At 38.4% G+C, this 22,557-nt stretch overlaps 1 protein-coding gene across 1 annotated transcript in view; it reads right to left on the reverse strand.

The window, feature by feature from the left end:
• Window positions 1-510: 510 nt before the first annotated feature.
• Window positions 511-22,557, reverse strand: part of LOC119722027 (serine/threonine-protein phosphatase 2A 65 kDa regulatory subunit A alpha isoform-like) — a 42,777-nt gene continuing 20,730 nt past the window's right edge. The window contains exons 8-14 of the mRNA XM_038192009.1: window positions 19,717-19,802; window positions 15,858-16,080; window positions 4,841-4,901; window positions 3,920-3,993; window positions 3,124-3,347; window positions 1,488-1,579; window positions 511-935 (exon numbers count right to left, since the gene is read on the reverse strand). Of these exons, the coding sequence (XP_038047937.1) occupies window positions 925-935; window positions 1,488-1,579; window positions 3,124-3,347; window positions 3,920-3,993; window positions 4,841-4,901; window positions 15,858-16,080; window positions 19,717-19,802 (771 nt within the window). The 3' untranslated portion in view covers window positions 511-924. The remainder of the gene's footprint in view (window positions 936-1,487; window positions 1,580-3,123; window positions 3,348-3,919; window positions 3,994-4,840; window positions 4,902-15,857; window positions 16,081-19,716; window positions 19,803-22,557) is intronic.

Below are 22,557 nucleotides of genomic sequence, written 5' to 3' on the forward strand. Positions count from 1 at the left end.
CTTTTCGTTTCACAAAGGTTTCTTGAACTTAACGCTACATGATTGGATCATTTCAAGCAACAAAACTATTAGAACTATTAGTGTTCGACTCGTGTGCCGTGGTGGCATGGGTTCGAATCCTGACCGTGGGAACATGGTGCTTGTGGCTCTTGAGCAAGGCACTTTACCATTATTGCTTCGTCCTTCGGATGGGACGTAAAGCCGTAGGTCCCGTTTGTTGTGTAATGCACGTTAAAGAACCCAGTAACACTTATCGCTAAGAGAATGGGTTTGCCCTGGTGTTTCTGGCAGTGGCTGCAATGTGCGCCGCAGCACCTTGTAAACCATTATAAGGTGCTACATTAATGGGTCTCATATTTCTCATAAACTTTTTTACCTTTCTTTAATAATTGACATAATTTCCAGCTCCTTGTTGGTAGATACGTGCGCTATATAAGACTCCGTTATTATTATTATTATTACAAAGTTGCACGAAATGTTCCAAAAAAAAAAATCATCGCATTGGCCCCTTTAAGATTTCAAGTTATGAGTTATAGTTGAAGTAATAATAAAAAAAAATTGTTTTCATACAATGTTACATCAGTTCTTTAGCCCTAACATGTATTGTCTGTAAAGTGAAATTGAGTATTTAATTACTTGTACCTATCAATGTTCAAGAGGTGCTTATGTTAAGTACTACTGCAGAATCCAAAGAATTCATCATGCCATTTCTAAAGCAACACCAAGTAAATATAATAAAATTGATCACTCTTATCACAAGCACATTTTAACATTGTCAAATATCATGTACAGTACATATGCTTTAACAAGTTATAAGCAGGCATATCTTATCTGAGCTGATGCAATATCCACTATGCATGTTGTTGGAGTCAAGACGTCCAATGCAGCAGCTGATTGTAAGCATCCAGTCAACTGCTTGATGATTTAGGAGCACGCTTAGATCAGGAAAAATCAGTGTACATGTAGAAACATTTCAATTATTATACAAAATACCTTTTCATTTACCCCTTTAAATGTGTAATTTACTTGCAATCTATGTAACTCATATTTGTTTCTCATCTAGAATAAACCATGCTTACCATAACCATACTTGGTAACAAATTGTAAATGTTGCAGTCGAATGATACAATCAGCGTATTTTAGTATTCTGAACTGCATGTTTTATCGTCTTGGTGATAAATATTGGCCGACTGCTGGGAGCATTTGGGAAAACAACTAAAAACACAAAAAGCTTTGGAGCTTGTTTCACCTTTTGACAACTGACATACTCAATAAGCAGTTTTCTTGAAATTCAATGTACAGTTTTTGTGTTTACATCAATATTTGGATGGGTACAAATGGTGCCTTCTTGGAATGAACCCCTTAATTTATTGTAATATTGCAACAGGCAATTTAAATACTGTTCAATTACTGTATAAGATGTATAACAAACCGGAAACACGTCACACATGTCCCAAAACTTTACAATAATTTAACCTAATGTTTACCTGAAATGGCTTCCTGCGCAAAGAACTTGACATCCACATCTGAATCCCCATTCAATTTATCCAAAACAGGCTTCACTTGACTCTGTACACAACTAAAGAACAAAGGTAAGTAAGTAAAGTCTGTCATGAGCCAATGTGGCCCATCAGGACGGCGTTTATCTCCGGTTTCAATAGCATGAAACAACTGAGAATATTTCTATTCCCCCTGGACGGGATGCTAGTTCACGGCAGGTGGAGATAGGCGAGTGGTGATGAAGTGGCTTGCCCAAGGACACAAGGTATTACCAGCAGCTAGACTCCAACCCCTAACGAATCTTAACCGCTAGGCCTCACTCACCCAGAACAAAAAGGGTTCAATTTCTTAGCACATTTCAAAAACTGTTCACTGAGCATAAGTATTTCCTTTGGCTTTGCAAGGCTGTTTGGTGAAGGGGTATTTAGATTACATTTGAGGACATTTCTGCGAGTTTTGTTATCAAACATACAGCCTGTCCCAAAAAAATGCTGCAAGCAGAAATGAGCTCTGTGTCCTTGGAATATTGAAAAATGTTTAATGATGCTATATAATGTTAAACCTGGGATATTCAGCTTTCAAATGCTATTTGTTTTAACTATTTTGCTTTTGCCAAACCCAGAGATATGGTCCATTGAACACAAACACTCAAAAATCAATTTGTGCCACTTTCCGTAAGTTGATGCTATAAACAGCAGTATTGCCAGTATAATACACATGTATAATCGTGCAGAAATACAATTTGTAAAGAATAGGTAAGGAAACACTGGTAAGCTCAATTGAAGTCGGATTTGAACAGGTGCCATGTCTTGTCATGTCATTATTGGCCTAATAATGTAGAAAGTGGCACAAATTGATATTTGAGTGTTTGTGTTCAACGGACTATATCTCTAACTTGGCAAAAGCAAAATTGATAAAACAAATAGCATTTGAAAGCTGAATATCCCAGGTTTAACATCATATAATCATCATGAAATATTTTTCAATATTCCAAGGATACAGAGCCTGCGTCTGCTTTTTTTTGGGGGGGGGGGCAGGCTGTAGTGGAGTGACAATAAAAGTTGTCTCTTCTTATCTTGTTTAATCATCAAAAGACTACGTGCATGTGACAACTAATGCGTTCTAACGACTATACAATTTCACAAATCAAGGTCAATGCTATCTGACTTGAAATATTTTGTCAAAACAATGTGCCCCAAGGCTTTTTCTGTGGGTCACTAAGGCAATTTAAAAAGGAGTCCAGTTCCAAGACTTGAATAAAAATAAGGCCTTCAAAAGTCTGAGTTATTCTCTTAACCAGGGCATTTGACATTTTTAGCCCTGTAATCTTAACAATGCTGTACAAGATGAGCAACTTACTACAAACTAATCGGTCAACCAAACTTAGAAGCCATTACTACTGCAGAATAAGACTTATGCGAGCAGGTTGCAAATATGCACAATGCTCCTCCGACATATATGTTTGTCAAGTTTGACAAGCATGTACAATAATGCCACCTCAATAATGACTTCAAATTGCGCTGGACGGATCAGTATACAAGCAGCCAAAACAAAATAAACAATACAAATATGCAGTTTCAACAACTGTTGTGAAAGTGATTGGTAGTAATAATTCATACTTACCCACTTTCTAAGTTTGGTGCTAGTTTCTGTAATGTTTTAGCCACATTGAACCGAACATTGGCCACCTGGTCAGAAGCCAAGGTAACCACAACAGGCATTAGCACCTTATTGGTCACTTCTGCACCGACCACATCAGCCATCACATTGATGCAAAACAAACAAGTCATCCGGTGTAGGTAGTTCTGATCCCTAGACATGGCCAACACTTTAGGAAGAACTGTATTCTGAAATAGCAAGTCACAATTATAGACTATAGTTATGACCATGAAAGTGATTTTTGGCAGAAATAACAAGATGTTTGAATGGAAAATTGCAACTAGATAGTCTATATCCTCTTGCACAGCAGATTCCGCCATTAATTATGCAAAACAAGACTGCGTCTCGACCTCAAGATTTCAACCATTCAGCAGTCGCCTTCTATTGTGTCTTTGGTAAGCCATTGTTGTTATTACAAAACCATGGCAGTCAATTTGACCAATCAATAGCTTAGTCCACATTTCTGATTGAACTGACGTCACAATTTCTCAAGTCGACTACGATAGGCTGGTGTGTGGGGTCGCATACAATTTGAATGCTCACATACATCAGGTGTTGGTTACAGGCAGGGCTCCGTTGAACAACAGACAATACTCAAACTACAACTAGAGGGCACCTACAGAAGTGACCACTTCAACCAACCTACTTACAAAAAAAACCACTTTTCTTTTGCTAAAATATCTGTAAACATTGAGGGATAAAAAGGGCCACAGTAACAATTATTTGAAGCAGATATAAAGGATTCATGAAGTGCGCCTACCTGGGCCCAGTCAGTCCCAAATTTCTCTACAAGTTTCTTGAGATTGTTAGTAGCGGCTTCTCTGATGGCAAAAACTGCAATGATAATACACACATTTAATCAAACATGTCACAAACACAAATGATAAATTTAGGGAATTACATGTATTTTATTTTATATATATACAATTCGTTAACAAACAGCATTTTTATTAGTAAATTTGGATCATTTCATAAAAATATGAACTTTAGGGGACCTTACTTACAAGTAATGCTACGATTCCATTTTCTATGACATAAATAGGAGGCAAAGTCATTCAGTCATTCAAATGCGCCGTCTATTTGAAAGGTTTGTTCTTACAGCGAATGTCTTTGGCTTTCATTAAGACTGACTGGGGAAAGGAATGGGACACCTTGACTGAGGTACCGGTACATGTAACAATTACACAGCAATTGTTATCATACAAATTCAACATTGCTGCAGGGGTGAAGTGACATTCTTTTCCAAAAGTGTGGAATTATTTTGACTACCTCCAAAAGTGGAACAGAGGGAGAGGGAAGGGGAGGGGAGATAGTCTATACCAGCTTATAACCAGGGACACCGAAAGAGAAGCACAACAAAATTTGAATTTGTTTAGGTCAATCTCATATATTCATTCTTAAAAGTCAACAATTTGTCAAGGATATCCCTCCCATTGAATGCGTATATCCAAAACGCTTGTAGCAACAAACTCCCTTGCAATCACGTTTGAATAATGGGGATTCTAGGTGCAATTCCCTGGTACTATTAACCAGTTAGACAACAACTAGAAAATCAAAGTGTAATAATGAATCACATATCTTACACACTGATGTGTACAATTTATTGTCGTTGCAGCAGAGTATGGTGATATAATGACCAGGCTAGTGGTGTTCCAGTAGCTGCTACTGGACCTTTACTCACCGTGATCTACAAGCCATGTCATACAAAGACTGTTGAGTTTCTCATCAAAGAATTCCACTCCCTGTAACAACATCAGCAGATTGGGAAATGACACACATTAGAACTTATTTTATTAATCAATAATATTTCAGGAATGGAATAAACCCTACCACTCAAAGGCATCATCAGCATATAAAACACATGAGCCAAGCTTGCCAGCCGACCCTGGCAAGCTTGGTGGTCAAGTGGTCAGATATATACACTACTAAGCAGTCCGACCTGAGTAAGCTTATGAATTTTTCTTGCAAACCCTCAGACAACACCGAGTATACAAATGTACAGTGTTAATAAAATAGGTTGTTAAGGGCAAAACCCAATATATTAAATCAACATATTATGGTTACTGCCAGATAACGCTGTAATGAGGCAATTCAAGTCAGAGTACACTAAACAGAAATATGTGAAACTGTACTCTCCCAACTCAGAAGTCCTGTATTTGTTTATAGTCAAACTATACTAAATTACTAAATACAACAAATGTAGCTATCTTGTCATACTAAATTTAGCCGGCTGGGGCGCATCCATGTTTGTGCACATCCATGATTGTATGGACCGTACATGAGCGTGTCAATTTGTTATTTGTAGAAGGGAATGAGGAGTTAGCACTTTTCTTGTATTTGAATAATTTGTTTTTGCTCAAACGCCAATTTGTTTTTGTTTTTTGACACAAGCGCAATGCATCATACATACTCATGTTGCAATGTACCACACACGTGTTATGTACGTGTGTCGGCAACTAATGTTCAATAAATACTTCCACTCATCATGCAGTGCATGCACAATTATCCTAGACTTGCACATCCATACACTTAGCTTTTAAAGAGAATATACAACATTTGCAAACATAAAAACACCAACTAACTTTTTATGAAATACCTTACTGGACTGTTAGTGAATGACAGTCTAAAGTGTCCTGTAAAATCATGGCACCTGGTGTGCTGTCATTTTTAAGAAAAGTGGTATTTTTGTATCAATTTCCAACGCCCAACGTTGGTCCCCCAACCAGCGTTGGAAAAAACTGGCTTTTTTTCAAATATTGCCCCCAATTTACCATATTTAGTCTGAATTTTGTTTGCAATAAATTACACATCAATGAAACAGGTACAAGCCTTCTAGACTGGTTCCCGACGTCTGAAAATTGCTCCATTTCAGGTTAACTACACGAACACTAAACGAACACAAAACTTCAAACAAGTCAGTGTAACAATATTTGTTATGAAATACTAATCCCCAAATCCATCCATTTCTGAAAATTACAGCAAAAGCAAATGTTGTATATTCCCTTTAAACTATTGTTTGATGCACAATGTGAATGTGCAAGTCTTCCCAAAAAGCTTGCACTTGAATTGAGTGCACCAGATACGAGTCAAGTACAACACAAAGTGTGTAACTAATTTTCTTGTTGGCTATCAAACAACATGTAACAAAAGTTCCTATTGGCCGAACCACCACATGTAGCCAGCTTTTTTCCCTTTTTCCTCAGTGGACGCAACTTGAGGATTTATTTTCGCAACCTACAAAAATGGAATGGAGTACTTTTTTCCAAAGTAACAAAAGCCAGAATTCAAGCTACAGCAGGAAAAGTGGCATCCCTGCATACTATTCACTCACACTGAACTAAATACACATAACCTCTATATTAAGGGTCCCTACTTCCCATGATAGGCAGTTTGTTGTACTTTCAAAGCAAATAAAATCTTTGATGTGATATATTTAATTCACGATTAATTCGTGGGCTTAACGATTTCAAACATTGCTTTAACGTTACTTTCAGAACAAAAACCCATCAGATTTGTTTTGTAAAGGTAAATTTTTGTAAGAAAATGCGACTCGCTACTAAAGAGTCTTTGCTACTAAAGAGTCATTTGCATTTGTGTCATGATGGTCGAATCTTATTCAATGTCATGATGGTCAAGTCTCAGCCCAAGTCATGATGGTCGAATCCAAGTCACGATGGTCGTCTTAGTCCGAGTCATGATAGTCAAGTCCGAGTCCGAGTCCGAGTCTTGATGGTCAAGTCCGAGTCCAAGTCGTGACGGTAGAATCATAGTCCAAGTCTTTTGCTGATGTGACTTGAGTCAATTCCAATTCAATGAATTTGTGACTCGAGACAGAATGCAGTCCATGTCCTAATAGACTCGAGTCTTATAAAACTGAAAAACAAGCATTCAAAAAGCATTCAAATTTAACAGCTACAAGAAAGGTCAAATCTTAACCTCTATAAATCTGTCTTCTTTCTATATGGAGGACGAAACTGATTATTAAAGATTAAGGCATTTGTTATTATGCAAGTGAAGGTTTGTAGATACAGTAGAACGCCGCTACAACTAACATAGCTACACTGAACAATTGGCTATAATAAAACCACCCCCTTTTCTCCCCAAATGTTGTATACAATTACTGGGCATTGGTGGCCAAAATACATGTAGCTACAGTAAGCAAGCACTGTACCAAACACCTTTTGTGGACTACATTGTTCGTTATAGCAAAGTTCTACTGTATACTTCACCGTATTATGAAATAAAGAGAAACCAGTCACATAACATATGTCTAGATTGCTGCAGCTGAGACCACTGTTAATGAACAGTGCAGTACTCAGTAAGGCACCAACTAAATCGCCTAACTGAGAATTACACTGTCAGTGCTTCAAGCAGCAGCAATCTTCAGCACATATTATATGACAGACACACAGAGCTGCCAACAGATAACAAAGTTAGCCAGGTGTCAACCTTTTGCCCATGCTTGTGTGAATAGTTTCATCTCGCATAATGTTAGCTTCATTAGGGCGTCCCTTTTTATTTCTCTAGTTCTCATTTTTTTGCCTCTGAAGTAGTAGGGTTGGTCATAATGACATTAATATTCCAGGGCCAACTTAACCTTGGGGTCTTTGTCTGTGCCTAGTTTGAAGTCAATCTGATTGCCATTTTTAAAATTTTGCAAGGATTTGAAGTCGGCGTATAAGCCGCATCGGCGTATAAGCCGCACCAACTGCAGCGGTTCAATTTTGTAAGGCCTCCAAATTCTAGTCAAAATGCTCTGAACCAGTTCCATTTGCACTACGAAAGCTATAAAAGGGCCACAAATGTTATGTCAAATCATTTACAGTCAATTACTGGAAATTGATGATGAGAAATAAAAAACGGGAATTGCTGCCGGCTGGCTCGTCAGTGAGCCTGTGCCGGCGAATGACATTATTTTCCCCCAGCACTTGAGAGAGTATGCAACCCACCATGTGTTGTCTGACTGCAGCGCTACAAATCCTGCTTTGTGGCAACAGACGCTGAGTTGTTTTGTCCTAAAGGATACACAAGTCCGTTTTTACAGCAAAACTTATCAAATTGTTGTGATTACTAACGAGTAGTAACGTCAAAACTTCAAGTTTGGATCGTAACTTTCTTCGAAAACAGTCAAAACGATGCCGAGATTTTTATGGACGAATCCATTAATTTCGTAGGGGTCACCCCTGTTTTGAGTTTTACACCGTTTCTTGAATACATTTCAAGAAAAAAATTATATTGTGACGTTGAACAACTGATTATCAAATAAAGATATGTTTCAAACTCCATAAAAAGTATTAGTTGTCTTTTTCCTTTTTTTAAACTGGGGAAATATTGGTAATTATTGTTCCCAAGAAAGTGCACCCCTTTATTACCACAGATGGTGTGGTCCATGGGGAACCCATGCAGCATGCATGCAGCATAGGCAGCATCACGTACGGCCGGTTGTCGATGTCCAAGGGACAGCTTTCACTAGCCGTACTTTTTACCGCTCGGTATCTTTTTGTGGGACGTGCTTTCGGTTTGTTAATGACTTTCTTAATTGATATTTAGTAACACATCTCTTCTTTTACTAGTACATTAAATACACATGTAAATGTCATTTTTATTCTTCAAGTCTCGGCGTATAAGCCGCCCTGTGTATAAGCCGCAGTAAACATTTTCATGGGCAAATTCAACGTATAAGCCGCGGCTTATATTCCGAAAATTACGGTAGAATAATTTTGCTAATAGAAAATTAGGTGAAGACGTCATGTCACTTCGGATTTTGCATATTAGTAACATTATCTATCTACCAACCCACCAAGTTTCAAGACGATCAGACCTACTCTATATGTATTTTGAAAAATTGTATTTTTGATGACATCATCATGACGTCACATACTTGTCAATTTTTTTGGCAAAATATGTATGACTTAACAAACCTATTACAAAAAGAATTTTAAATTTAGCTTGTTCTGTTGATGAGATATGGCTGAAAGGTAAAAAAATAAAATCAAAAATTGATATAAAATCACAAGATGACGTCATCATGACGGCACCTCAATTTTTACCCATAATACATCCCGGTGTACCTACATACCAAGTTTCAACCCAATTGGACTTATAAATCTGTAGATATAGAATATTCAAATATGCACATTTAAGATGACATCACGTGACACATGATAACGTCATCATGACGTCATCATGTATGTAGACTGGTATGTGTTATATATATGAAAATTGAAGTCAAGTCACAACAACGTCATCCTGTGACGTGACGTCATATGAAAAGCGCATGTTTCCAAGACAAGTATCTACATAACTATAAGTCTGATTGGGTTGAAACTTGGTATGTACCTAGACCGGGATGTGTTATAGACAAAAATTTGAAAACGTCATGATGTGACATGTGACGTCACATTACCATGATTACAGGTACACATTTTGAAGGCAAATATCCACCAGACTGCATTGGTCCTGATCACTCTACCGTACATGTCCCATCAGTCTATGATGACATAAGCATACAATAACAAATTACCCAAACAGCCATATGTTTGCACACAAACAATTAAATCTTGTTATCGTGATGTAATTACACATCAAATAACAATCAATTTATGATCACATTTTCAAAATAGCTTTTGAACTGAATAGAGTACCATGATCGTTTTTCCTCAGGAATTAAATGGTGCCTCGAGCTACATTTCTTTTTCCTGGAAACAAGACCGCATGACCTTTACTTCCGATGTTACCGAAAGTGCATTGAGAATTGGATGCAACTAGAAAACGGAAGCACTTTTACTAAAATTAAAAATATGATGGAAACGTTGAGTGAGGGATGCCAAATGCAAGAATCATGATGTTACTGAACAATAACTGAAAGTTATTGTTGGGAGAATTTGGAAATCACTTTTCATTGTGTTTTTTTTTATTCCAATCTATCATTGATTCATGTCCAATGATGATGTTTGTAGCAGAAATAATGATATCAGCTACAATGTTGACCTTGGGCTTCCTAAAGCCATGACGTCATCAAACCGCAAGTTAGGTGTTATCAGAAATGTTCACTTCATGATGATGTGTGCTTTTTGAACTAAATCAATAATCATTTTGCTCATTTTAAACTGATGATGTCATCGATCTGGAAGTAACATGTGCATAAAACCCAAAGGAATGGGGTTTTTTTTCTCTTCAAATTAAAGCAAATAGTTCCAATGGAAAAAGCTGAATTTTGTGATTCTTCTTTTTGTTTTCACATAAAAATATTCACAACCTAACTTGTTAATGTCCAATGAAAAATTGCCTGCCCGATGACCCTGCGTTTGTAACTGCTCTTATTTGTTGTTTTGTTAATGAGGTCCAGACGGGATCGATAGTAATTAAATAGTTTTTTTCCCTGGGGCCTGGAGCCCAAAATAAGGTCGGTCGGAAATGAGAACCAAAGAAATAAAAGGGACGCCCTCATACCATGCAGGATGACCAATCACAGCGTATGAATCACTGTCTATGTATGAACAGTATTTACATGTCATTCAATCCCAGAAGTCCAATCATCAAGCATTTTTTTTGGGGGGGGGGGGTCTGTGCTAAGCCTTTTAAGGTTTGTATGTCTTGCAATGCTTGGCACTAACATGTGCATTACCGCAAAATGTCTATTTTATGACATACAGTTCAAATCATTGTTTTCGTTGACTATTCACAGAAAAACACACTTATACTGGTATGTAAATGGAATAAATATATGATCTTAATTTCAAACATGTTTTGTCCAAATGAACAACTTTGCATGGACACTGGATTGTCTTTAACTCAGTTACTGAAGTTTTGATAGTTGAGAAGGGGAGCAAAATCACCCCCCCCCCCCATAAGATGGCCCCCAACATGGCTCTTTTGGGGGTTAATGATAAATTTCAGATTTTATTTGCACAAAATTGGGGCACGTTCTGTGATATTTGGCCACATTTGTAGATTAAGTATAAGGGGTTGCTCAAGGTAACCAAAATTCTATCCATTTTGTTTTGACTCCCTTATTTGTTTAAGAAAGTTTGTGAGCATTGGGATGCTATTCAGCATGATATTTTAAAGTAAAACAGGTTAACAATGCAACGTGGACACACCATTTTTACCACATTTGGTTAATATTTGAAAGTTTCATGCACACCTTTTCCCCGATGAATAGCCGAGAACACAACAAGCCATTCCAAAGTTGTACTTTTGAAATTTCTAAGAAATTAACAGATTTCTGAGGTTAGCACTAAGGCTTCACATAAACTTTTCCAACTACATGTTAGGAATGGTCAGAAATATTCTCAGTTAATACTTGGGGAAAAAAAACCTGGTGCAACAAAGTTACAGTACTTACTTAATATGGCAAAAATGTGGTGTCCATATTACATTTTTAACCCATTAAACCATTTATACTGAAAAACATCCTAATACTCCAAATCCTTTATTAACAACAGGAAGAGTTACAATCCAAATGAATAAGTTAGTTACACTGGGTGACCCTGTACACCTGTCTCAAAATGTGTTCAAATCTTACAAGTGCTTATCCCAACTTCCTGGAAAGACACACCTGCAAAAAGGACAAGTGTCCCTTTGACAACTTTCCGGAATCATTCAACACTATTGGTAAGAACTTGGTGTATTTTTTTAAACAAAGGACAAGTCAGATAATGCAAGTCTTAATGGATGTGAGTGAAATGCTTCCCTTGGCTGACCACTAGCTTGTGCTTGCATTTGTATGAAATGTTATTATATGAACTTTTAAAACCTTTCTCTAGTTTTATTAGCAGGGGAATGGGTGGGACTACTGGTTTAGTTAAGAATAATTAAAGTTTTATTTTGATCACATAAAACGAAGGATAAATGTAAGCTTAAAAATGACAGCAGAGAATGAAGCACTGATTTTAAACTGATTGTCGATTTCAAGGAAAAAGGTTATAAGAATAAGTTGTGCAGAAAGAAGATAACTGTCAGAAGACATGTGACCTGTATGGTTATCATTCAGCAATAAATTATTCAACTCCTCATTGCTTTCGGGCATATATGTACGTGTGGTTTGACAGAAAAAATGTACATGTCAACTATGCTAGAATGACGAGATGTCACCTAAATATTCACAACAGTTTTCAATGAAGGCTTTCTGCCTCATAGTTTGACTGGAGCATGCCTACAATTAATGCATTTATCCTGCCCTTAGGACTGTGATTGAATGGGTTAGAAATCTGCAAGATCAATGGTATTAATTTAGCTTGGTGACAACATGATTTTGTGTACATTGTACTTGTTTAACAAAAGGCTTCATTTCAGGACATACCAAGTGATGGGTACCAACGAAGAGCTCACTGCACTCTAAGAACTGACTGAACGGGATGTGTCTCAACTTTGTAATTTGTACTTTACATCTTCAACGCTGTGATTATGTGGTCCATTTGTGTAACTATACAGGGCGTCTTAAAAAAGATTACCATCTCTTAATGTAAATTATCAGAACTGTACTGAATATTTAAGAAAGAGGCAACTACAAGGAAAAATCCAGGATGTCATTGAAGACTGAGCAAACACGGCCTCTATGAAAGTCAAAATCAGCACTGTGACAAGTTAGTACATGTACACAATGGAAAAGTGGTGATACGGACAATGATTAGATGCTTCATTGAAGAAATGCAATGAGACGATCTTTCTGATCACTCAATCTTTTAATTCATTTTTGTGGTAGGAGTGTCACACCCATGAGTTCACACCTTTTCACCTCTCTCTTCTTCATTCAACTACGTATCTGTTTTTTCCCTAAATCGCTCACCTTCATCCTCATCCCGCACAGCGCCTAATGCCATCTACGACAGCACTGACTGGGCTACTGCCCTTCACCCTGCAGCTCCAATCATGGTATTTGGTAACTTCAATGTCCAAGACAAGGATTGGTTGATACAACCACGCAATACTGATATCCCTGGCACTGGGGCTTCATTTTTCATGATCTTATTCAGATAAAATCATCACAACTATCTTGGATCGTGATTTTGATGGGAGACACTTGCTCGACCTCTTCTTGTGGTCAACCCTGATTATTGTGTTGCCAACATCTTTCCTCCTGATCATGCTGATCTCCATGCTAAAGACTCCACTCTCTACTGTGCTTCCCCCAACTCCTCTTACACTTTTTGCAATGATGTCGGGGTACAACGTCATCATGATATGAAGAATGGGTTGAAGTGGGGAAGGAAGAAATGGTAACCTTCAATGCTAAGAAATGAAATTACCGTCTCCATCTCACTATAGAGACAATACGTATCCATAGGGTCCATTGAAGGTATTGACCTCCTGATGCTATCCTGTATAAGACAACCGTTCGACCCCTTATGGAGCACTGCTGTCACATCTTGGCTGGAGCTTCTGCCTGTCACTTATCTTTACTGAACAGAGTGCAGAAGCGTATATAGTTAATCTGGTTAGTGAATAGTTGGGCTCATTACAGCCGCTTTCCACCGTAGGTCTGTTGCCACCCTCTGTTTTACAGATATTGTCATGGTCATTGCTCCATTAGTCTATCCAACCTGGTTCGGCCAATCAGAGTGTTTAAGAGAATCACTTGGCTTTCTGCATGTTCTCATCCATATACTGTTGCAGCACCTACCGGGTAGATGTGAAACAAAAGGATATTCCAATAGCTTTTTCCCACGTGCTGCATCTCTTTGGAATTCCTTGCCTGGCGCTCGTATCCCTCCAACCTACAATCTGTCCTGTTCAAGAGGAATGTTAATTCCTACCTTCAGTTTTCCTGAGTACCTACTCTTCTTTTAATTTCTCTTGTAGCCCTGTAACTGGGCTTGTTTTTGGCCTTGTTTAGGGTGAATATCACAACGTTGCCTCATGTCTCTGAAAGCACGTCTTATAATATATTTCCTTGTCTTGGCGCTGATTCGCCTAATCCACTATCCCAGTTCATACTCTTGAATGTTAGCTTGGGCATGGTGAAAACCTTATCTTTCAAGTGACCCAACAACAAAAAGACACAAGGAGTGAGATCTGGTGATCTTGGGGCCATTCAACTCTGTGAAATAACGAAATCACCCCGTCACCAACAGCTCTGCCAAGCGATGCCTCAAGTATGTGAGGCAGGGTTCCTTCCTAAACTTATCACACCCATCTGAAAGCTGTATGTCACCGTCTTGGGAAGATCAGCTTCATATGTGGTACCGTACCATAAAGTCAATGATCATATCCAGATAGCCTACATTTGGTGGACCTGGCCTATCATATATTCCTAAGTAACATAATAATACATCTGTCTGCCCTTTGCCACCCAGGTAAAAACTTGTCACAGTGCTGATTTTGACCTTTTCCATAGAGGCCTATTTGCTCAGTCATCCTGACAATGACGTAATGCAATTAGTATTATTGGATAGAGGACATCCTGTAATTCATCGTAATTCCTAGCAAGCTACCTCTTTCTAAATATTCAGTACATTTCTGATAATTTACAATCAAAGGATGGGTATACTTTCTTGGAGACACCCTGTACAGTACCTAATACAGTACTAGCAAAATTCAATCAAGGGCTGTTCATTTTCAAATTAAGTAGTTTTCAATTATTCTAAGTTGGACTTGATCAAATTTTGAATATCGAAATGCACTGATCAAGTGGTCTAGTGGTTAGTGTTTGTGACTCATGATCAGAGGGTCAGGGGTTCGAATCCTGCCGCTGGCCATATGTTGTGTCCTTGGGCAAGCTACTTCATCCTCACTTGCCTCTCTCCACCCAGGAGTATAAATGGGTACTGACATAAGCTGGGGAGTAACCTGTGATGGACTAGCATCCCATCCTGGGGGAACAGAAATATTCGCAGTCGTTTCATGTTACAGAAACCGGAGATAAACGCCGGCCTGATGGGCCACATTGGCTCATGACAGACTTTACTCACTGATCAGATTTAACATTCGCCATGCTTAAACGGCTGCTGTTCAGGATTTGCTCACAGTTTGTGAATATTTGCATTGAAAAAGAAAATGCTATTCATATATCTGGTTGAGAATGGAAAAGTGGGTATATTGGTCACATGACAGCTTACACTATCAGCTTAAAAGGTGCAAAATGCTCTTCACTGAATAAATGTAGCTTCCTTGTAAAGAAATCTTGATGTTGGAACAGAATTGGATCAAACTTCTCTTTAATATGTTAATTGTACACAAGTGAAATCTGCTTGAGAATTAGCTGCTCACTCGTTTTATCATCATTCGATGTGGTTTCAATCTCTCACTCCACTTGTTAGCACAAGTGGACAGAATCTACAAAAAAACTACAATTTGTTTTCAAACCATTTCTGTTTTATGATTAGTAACAGCACAGCATAAACAAGTGCACCGGAAAACGATCAACATATATAATATTACTGCTTGTGTAACTAAAACCAACCCTGATCACACTGAAGGTTGACTGCACCAGCAGACAACCAACAGATAGACTCGGAGTGGGCATGATAAAGATATGACCCCATTATAAACACACACACACAAACACCCACACCAAATCATAAAGTGATTTTGAAGACAGCAACAGAAAAGTAGCAAGAATACATGATATACTCATTGAGCATAGAGATGTGCATGATCACTGAAGCAGCAAGCATGCATGAAAGCATGATGATCTGGCACCTCCATGTGGCTTCATGACATGCACAACTCAGCACAATTGAGTCACGGCTACTAACCAGTTGGCCGGCAAGTAGCGGCATGTACTCAATAATTGCCAGTCGTACACGCCATTTAGTATCTTCAGCAAGTTCCACTATGGCAGGTAGTAATGACTGTGATAACTGTTTGATACCAATAACATTGTTGACACAGTCCAGGTTGCTAATGATGTTGAGACGGACCTCAGGGCATTCATCCTTCAACTGAGCCAGGAATAGGGGAAGCAGATGGTCGATAGTTCTGCAAGTGAACAAACCACTTTATCATTGGGAATTCATCTAATGATATCAAAACATCATCATTTTCATTTCAGTCTTGAACCTTTTAAATTTTTCAATTTTCATCTGTGAATGCATTAAGATTTAAACACACATACCCACTGCCACTTAAAGCTGATCAACACCATTTGCTAACATTCAAAAAGGAAATGTTCTACTGGACTGTATGTAAATAATAGCATCTAGCATCCTGTGAAATTGTTGTGCCTAGTATGCCGTCATTTCCTACAACAGAGGAAATATTGTTTCCTTGTGAGAAAAAAATGGCTGCTCCCAATTCATCAAATTTAATATATTTATTTTGCAATCGCTCACATATCTGTGATGAGATTATTTCTCAGGAATGACAAACTTGGGATCATACCAAGAGAGGGTGCCAGTCCAACCATATTTTGGACAGGAGAGGGTTATAGACCTTTATCCTGCCACCATTTCAGTCATGTTCCCTGTATCCAATAACATCATTGAATGATAAAAGGAACCAGCCGTGCTTTGGTTACGTTGATTTGAATGGAACAAATTGAAATGGTCACAACATGATAATGGTCTATTGACGGAAACCTGGCTTTGAGTTGAGAAAACCTGAGATGCATTTTCATAGTTATCTCCACGGTCTGCATAATGCAGTGATGAGGCGATTGTCAATGGGAAGGGCCGATATCATCTAATCGGTGCATGTTGCGAAGTTCATGTTTGGATTATGAATTCAAAATAATTATTTCTGTGGTTTGGGCTAGAATGATAGCTGGACAGTTTTGGAAGTTCATGTTTTTAAGTTTGGATTTGGTTCAATCAGGTTATGAAAAGGGGATATGAACGTATTAACTTTGAGACCTTTTTTCATTGGCGCGGGAATCGTTTTGGGGTAATAGGCCTAAAGGGTTGGTGGAAAATTGTTGATCTGGTGTGTTTCATTCTTTATATTTATTTACCAATATGCGAATCTCTTTTTTTTAACTGAAAAAAAAGCCATAAATTTGGATTTGTTGGGTTGACTTGATTCATTGAAACCTTGAAGAAGCAGCGTGTCCACGTAAATCTCGTCGTTCATGTCAGCTTGGGTGCAGAAGTTGTCACGTACTCGGTGATTGTTCCCAGCATGTGGTTTCTTCTGTTGCTGTCTGTGCGTCATTGTACCATAATATCATCAGCACGTTTTCACAGGCCTTTGTTGGTAACCACAGCGCACAATTAGTGAATGTACTGCAGTATCGGCAAGATTAAACAACTGACTTAAACCCATTCATGACTGTACCGGTAATTATGCTGCTTTCAGTAATAATTAGGTTTGAAAGAAAATTTGAAAAATGTGAAGTAAAGCTTTGTGGTTTTATTTTTTGTGTGCAATAAATGGGTCGCTATCAATGCTTTTATACGCAACAGGGTCGCCAAAACCTTTCGTTGGAACAGAAATTTCATACTGTCCGATTTCGTCTTAAGCGAATTTCTCCCCCTAGAAATGTGCACAATTTTGCTGGGACTGAAAATATGTGTTTGTTTTCGAAAAATCGGGAGCCAACTGTATAGACGAAGTATGTGCAATTGAAGATGTAGTGAAAATACGTGTGTGCTAAACCGTACCACAAGAAACAAAGACAAGCTTCAGTAGTTTCAGTGGTTTATACCCTATGTACTAGTTCTAATTTGCATTTTATGAATGAAGAAATGAACCATTTTCTTCAAAGGGTGGTGCAAACCGTATTACTAGGGACAATAATACAAGGTGAGTCTTGATGACGAGGACGAAATACAATATGAAAACGGAGGCTTAAACGTTGACGCAAAAATATTGTCTACTCTCTCGTATGTATCCACCCTATGCATACATCAGGGTTCTCCCCATGTACAAACGTGTGTATCAGCCCGATACGCTGGAATTGTAGCCCGACACGCAGGCAAAATTGCCGATCGCATTTTTCAGCCGCCAATACGCACAATATAATGATTACACATGCCATTTGTGCACAATATAATCGTTGCACACGCAATTATTTCATCTCGCTATGCAAAATCTTGACGATCCTATATTTCAGACGTATGTATGATCAAAACACGACACCAAAGCCATGCCGCTATACGAGTTCCATGCGGCAGTGCCCACTAGCCAGCTAGGCCATGTGCCATTGCCATTCACTGGTTACCACCGCGTGGTAACAGAATCAAAGCTATGACCGGAACCAGTGACAATGGCCTACATAGTTATTGCATACACACACATAGCGTAACTGGTCAAATTTAAATCGTAAAAAATAGCTAACAAACATCGATGGAGAAAGGGAGTTTCTGCGAATTAAAATCCCAGAATGTGATTTCTCTTTTCTGTGTGTATGTATTTTTAATTTTTATAACAAGGTTTTACCGCATGTTACTTGAAGCGGAACAGCCATGTGATTCCGCAAATTTGTTGGTAGTCATCGGTCACAGCACGTGAGTCGCTGCACAGTGCACGTATGTACAATGAAACTGCGCTGTGTGTGCGATGTGATATATGGCCGGTGCTTGCCAGCTATGACCATCGTGAATTTCCGACCATTGAGAGCATGGTGGTGAGGACGACTTAAATTCTCGATCTCACTATTATTATTTTTAAGAATCATCCACATTGAACATAGTTTTACATTCGTTTTTTTTTTCATTGTTTTGCATATTACATTTAATCCATACTTTTCCAGTTCAGGAAGTTAAAAAACTTAACATGTTTGTGAAATGTTGATTCTTTTTTTAAATACTTTTTTTGGGTATCAATCTCCTCTGAATTTTAAGAAAAAAATCCAGCTTAAAGACCCCAGATTTGCTTTAATGAAAATGAAAATATATATACTTCAAGTTTATTTTTAAAAACGTGTCCGTCCCAAGAGACATTTCAGTCTCCTGTTTAAGTTGAAGTTTTTACCCAATGACCACCACAAAATTATTTCATAAATGTTCATGCTTGAACAAGTGATCAAGTTCCACGATTCCACACGGATGTTTTAGGAAGTGGGTGGTCACTTCTTGGCACAATACTTCTCTTTCACGTCATGTGATTTTTTCTTTTGTTCAGGATGGTCACCAACTACCACAAATCTGTCAGGATTACACCGCATAACTGCCAAAGCCATTGAAGTGGTTTGATAGATTGGTTGACCCATAGAGAAAGGACAGGTTGTAAAGCAGCCATTTTAACCTGTCAAATGTACCAACATGATGCCAGCTTACCGACCTGTTCAAAATTGTAGCCTGATAGGTTTTGATAGATAGGGTTACCAGTGACAAATTGTGACTGAGTGTAGAGTATATCTGCTTGAGTTTACATTCAGCATACATAAACTTTGCTGTCCAATTGATTGACATTGACAGCAATTCATTAACTTTAATCTCAAAAAATCAAGATTACTTTTGTGTTTTCAATCATTATGACCCCCCCCCCCCCCCGTCAATCACAACTTTTGTAAGTGTTAATACAGTTTTTACCACATACAGACTGTTCCTTATTTCCTTAAAAAAGTGTTATATCTTACAAAATAAAGTACCGTACCAAACACTTGAAAATGAGTGGAATTGTGATGCTCTCACTACAGAAAGGCTGGACAGTAATATATACAATATCGCAACTTACTTATCTTTGCCCAGTATTGGAGACAAGCCCATGATGACAGATGCCAAAGCACTCTTGACATGTTGGTTTGCATCAGACACCAACTCCTGCCGAGGAAAGTTTCAAAGCTTAATATTCAATTTGAGTATGCATAAAGCCAAAAAATAAACAAATGTTTTGTTGCCCTCACATGAAAAATTTCAGGAGGGTCAGTCGGTCAGGGACATTTGGGGGGGGGGGGGGGGGGGAGGGGGGTATACAAAGTACACATACAGTCACAGACAACAGTAAGAAGCAAAACCCAAGGTCACCCAACACAGTGATAGGTTCCGGCAAAACAGTTTGTAAGGGCCCTTGATGCAACAGCGAGACAAAAATATCCGACGAAACAACTTTGGGGTGCCTTGTGTTGTACTTATGGAATAATTTGGCAAAATCGCCATTTAATAGATATATTTGCAATGCAAGTTGTTTTATTCTCAACATCGCTGTCATGGACCAGACAGACACTGCGTAGCCGTCCATCTTGGCTATCGTGTTTGCACATGCACACAAGCGGTACAATGTAACATCTGGCCAAGGGCACAAAGTGAATCGTGGGTACCAGCAAAGCATATTTTTAAAAAAGGATTTCTTTAGAAGATTGGTTTTCATCACTACTGTTATATTCTTGTTAAATTTTTTTGATTGTTTAATTTTCCATTCAACGTGTCCTACTGTCATGAAGCTTACGCGGCAACTTTGATCAATATTTTGTCAAGGATTCCATTCAGCTACCAGTTCCCAACATACATGTACACGAAACGTTTTTTCAGGCTATGTGTACTGCATGCACCAATCCAGTATTCTGTGTACGTACATGTACACAATGTGCATTGAAGATATGATGCGTGCAGTAAGTGTACATATACACCACATGCTCCAGGTCTCTACCTCCATTACACCATCCATCAAAACACGGAAAATTTGAACTGTACTGCCATTTAGGTATGTATGTTTTTAACGAAATGCAAAATTAAGGCATTTAAAAAAAAAGCCGACCAGAGATTTCCAGATTTTAGGGTCGATTGGGTGAGGGCAACAAAACAATATTTTTGGGGCCTAATTTTTGGTTGGAAACACCACTGCAACTGAAACTAAAAAACTAGAGGTTCACGTTTGTTGAGTTACAAACGCAGAGTGGTTGGGCTGACATCTATTTCATATGTCATAATCTTTGCCACAATATAAATCAACTGAAAATAATTTAAACATTTTTCAAACTGCAGATAGAGGGCGCTCTAACATTTTATGACGTCACTGGTATTATTTTTGTAAAGCCCAACCTAGCCAGAGACTTACATCGTTGAAAGCAAGTTCAGATCTTTTTCCAATTTCAAATTACAAGGCACTTTAGGTTTTGACCGGAAGGAGGGTCACGTAATATAAAAAAAATTAAGACCCTGGAATATTGTATCAATTCCTGTAAAAAAACAAAATCAGATCTCTCACCGTTGATTTTATATTCATTTTCAAAGATTAATCATGTGGTCTCAACATATACCGGTATGCACGCCTATGCTACTGAATTGTACATTCATCAAGTACAATTGTTTAAAAATCTAATAGCTCATATTTTAAAAGTAAAGGTTGCACACCATTGGCGCAATACATAATATTGCTCGCAATACCTTCTTTACCCAAGTGCACATGTTTTTAGGAAAAAATGCCCAATTAAAAAAAAAAATCACCCAAATGGGCACTTTTGCCAGCCCAACAAACAAATGTGCTTCCGTTAACAAGTTGTCATATAACGTGTACAAAACACTAGTAAACACTTAAGAATACATTGCACACCAGTTAAAGTTATGTACCGCCCTCTCAGTTTTGGCGAGCATAAACTATGAGTCAGGGGAGTTCCCGAATGAGCAATATTCTCGGGAATTTCCCTACTATTACACATGCACAATGCAATCCACGTACGTGCCTTGCAACCATCTTTAAGGCTTGGGGCTGTGAGCCTTATATTTCAAGGGTGCTGAGGGGCATGTCCAAGTTCACTTATTGCCAAGAGACACAGGGAAGTTTGAGACCTACTTTCACATTAAGATTTAACCCTAAAAGGGCTGGGGGCCCTAAACTTTTTCTGCGATAGCCTTGCAGCTTATTTGTGTGTAATATGCACCACTCCGGATGAGGGCCGATATATGTTGAAAGTTACAATTTCATACCATAAACCGTTTAGGAGAAACCCGCGGGGAAGTATTGTCGGGAAAAAAATGAAAGAAAGACGGAAGAACAATTCTAAACAACGGTCGGGTTGTGCCTGACCACTCAAAACTTATGGGAACACAACAGTATGCTACATTTCCAAATGTCAAAATGCATTGAATTTCAGAAAAGTGACCAATTCAAGATTTGGATGCCTTAAATGCACCTAGGCATGCAAATTTTCTATTGATCTGCTGTTTTTGCTTTTTTCTTTAAAAATCCAGCCATGAAACAAACAAACAAATATATTACTGTGCTTCTGGTTCGTTTCATGCTGTGGTGCCTGCAGAATTGGCTCTGGGTTTTATAAACAGTAAACTCCGGCTAAACTGACATCGTATAAACCGTCATATCGCTTAAATTGGCCGTCTGACGAAAGTCCCGATTGTCTCTAATGCATTTCCATTGACATTTTCATTTCTAAGTCGGCCTTTGTAAGCCGCCATTTTGCCTATGTCGGCGTGTTACTTTCAGTCCCATTTCCTCAAAACCACAAAAATTCCTCTGTATAAGTCGGCATCATGCTCTGCGGTTTGTGTCACTGTGTCGAGTGAAAAGTCCCACACACAGCTAACTGACAACTGTTTATCAATGGCACGGCCCGTGATTGAT

Source organism: Patiria miniata, unplaced genomic scaffold (assembly GCF_015706575.1).
Source record: "Patiria miniata isolate m_02_andy unplaced genomic scaffold, ASM1570657v1 HiC_scaffold_14, whole genome shotgun sequence".
NCBI lineage: Eukaryota > Metazoa > Echinodermata > Asteroidea > Valvatida > Asterinidae > Patiria > Patiria miniata.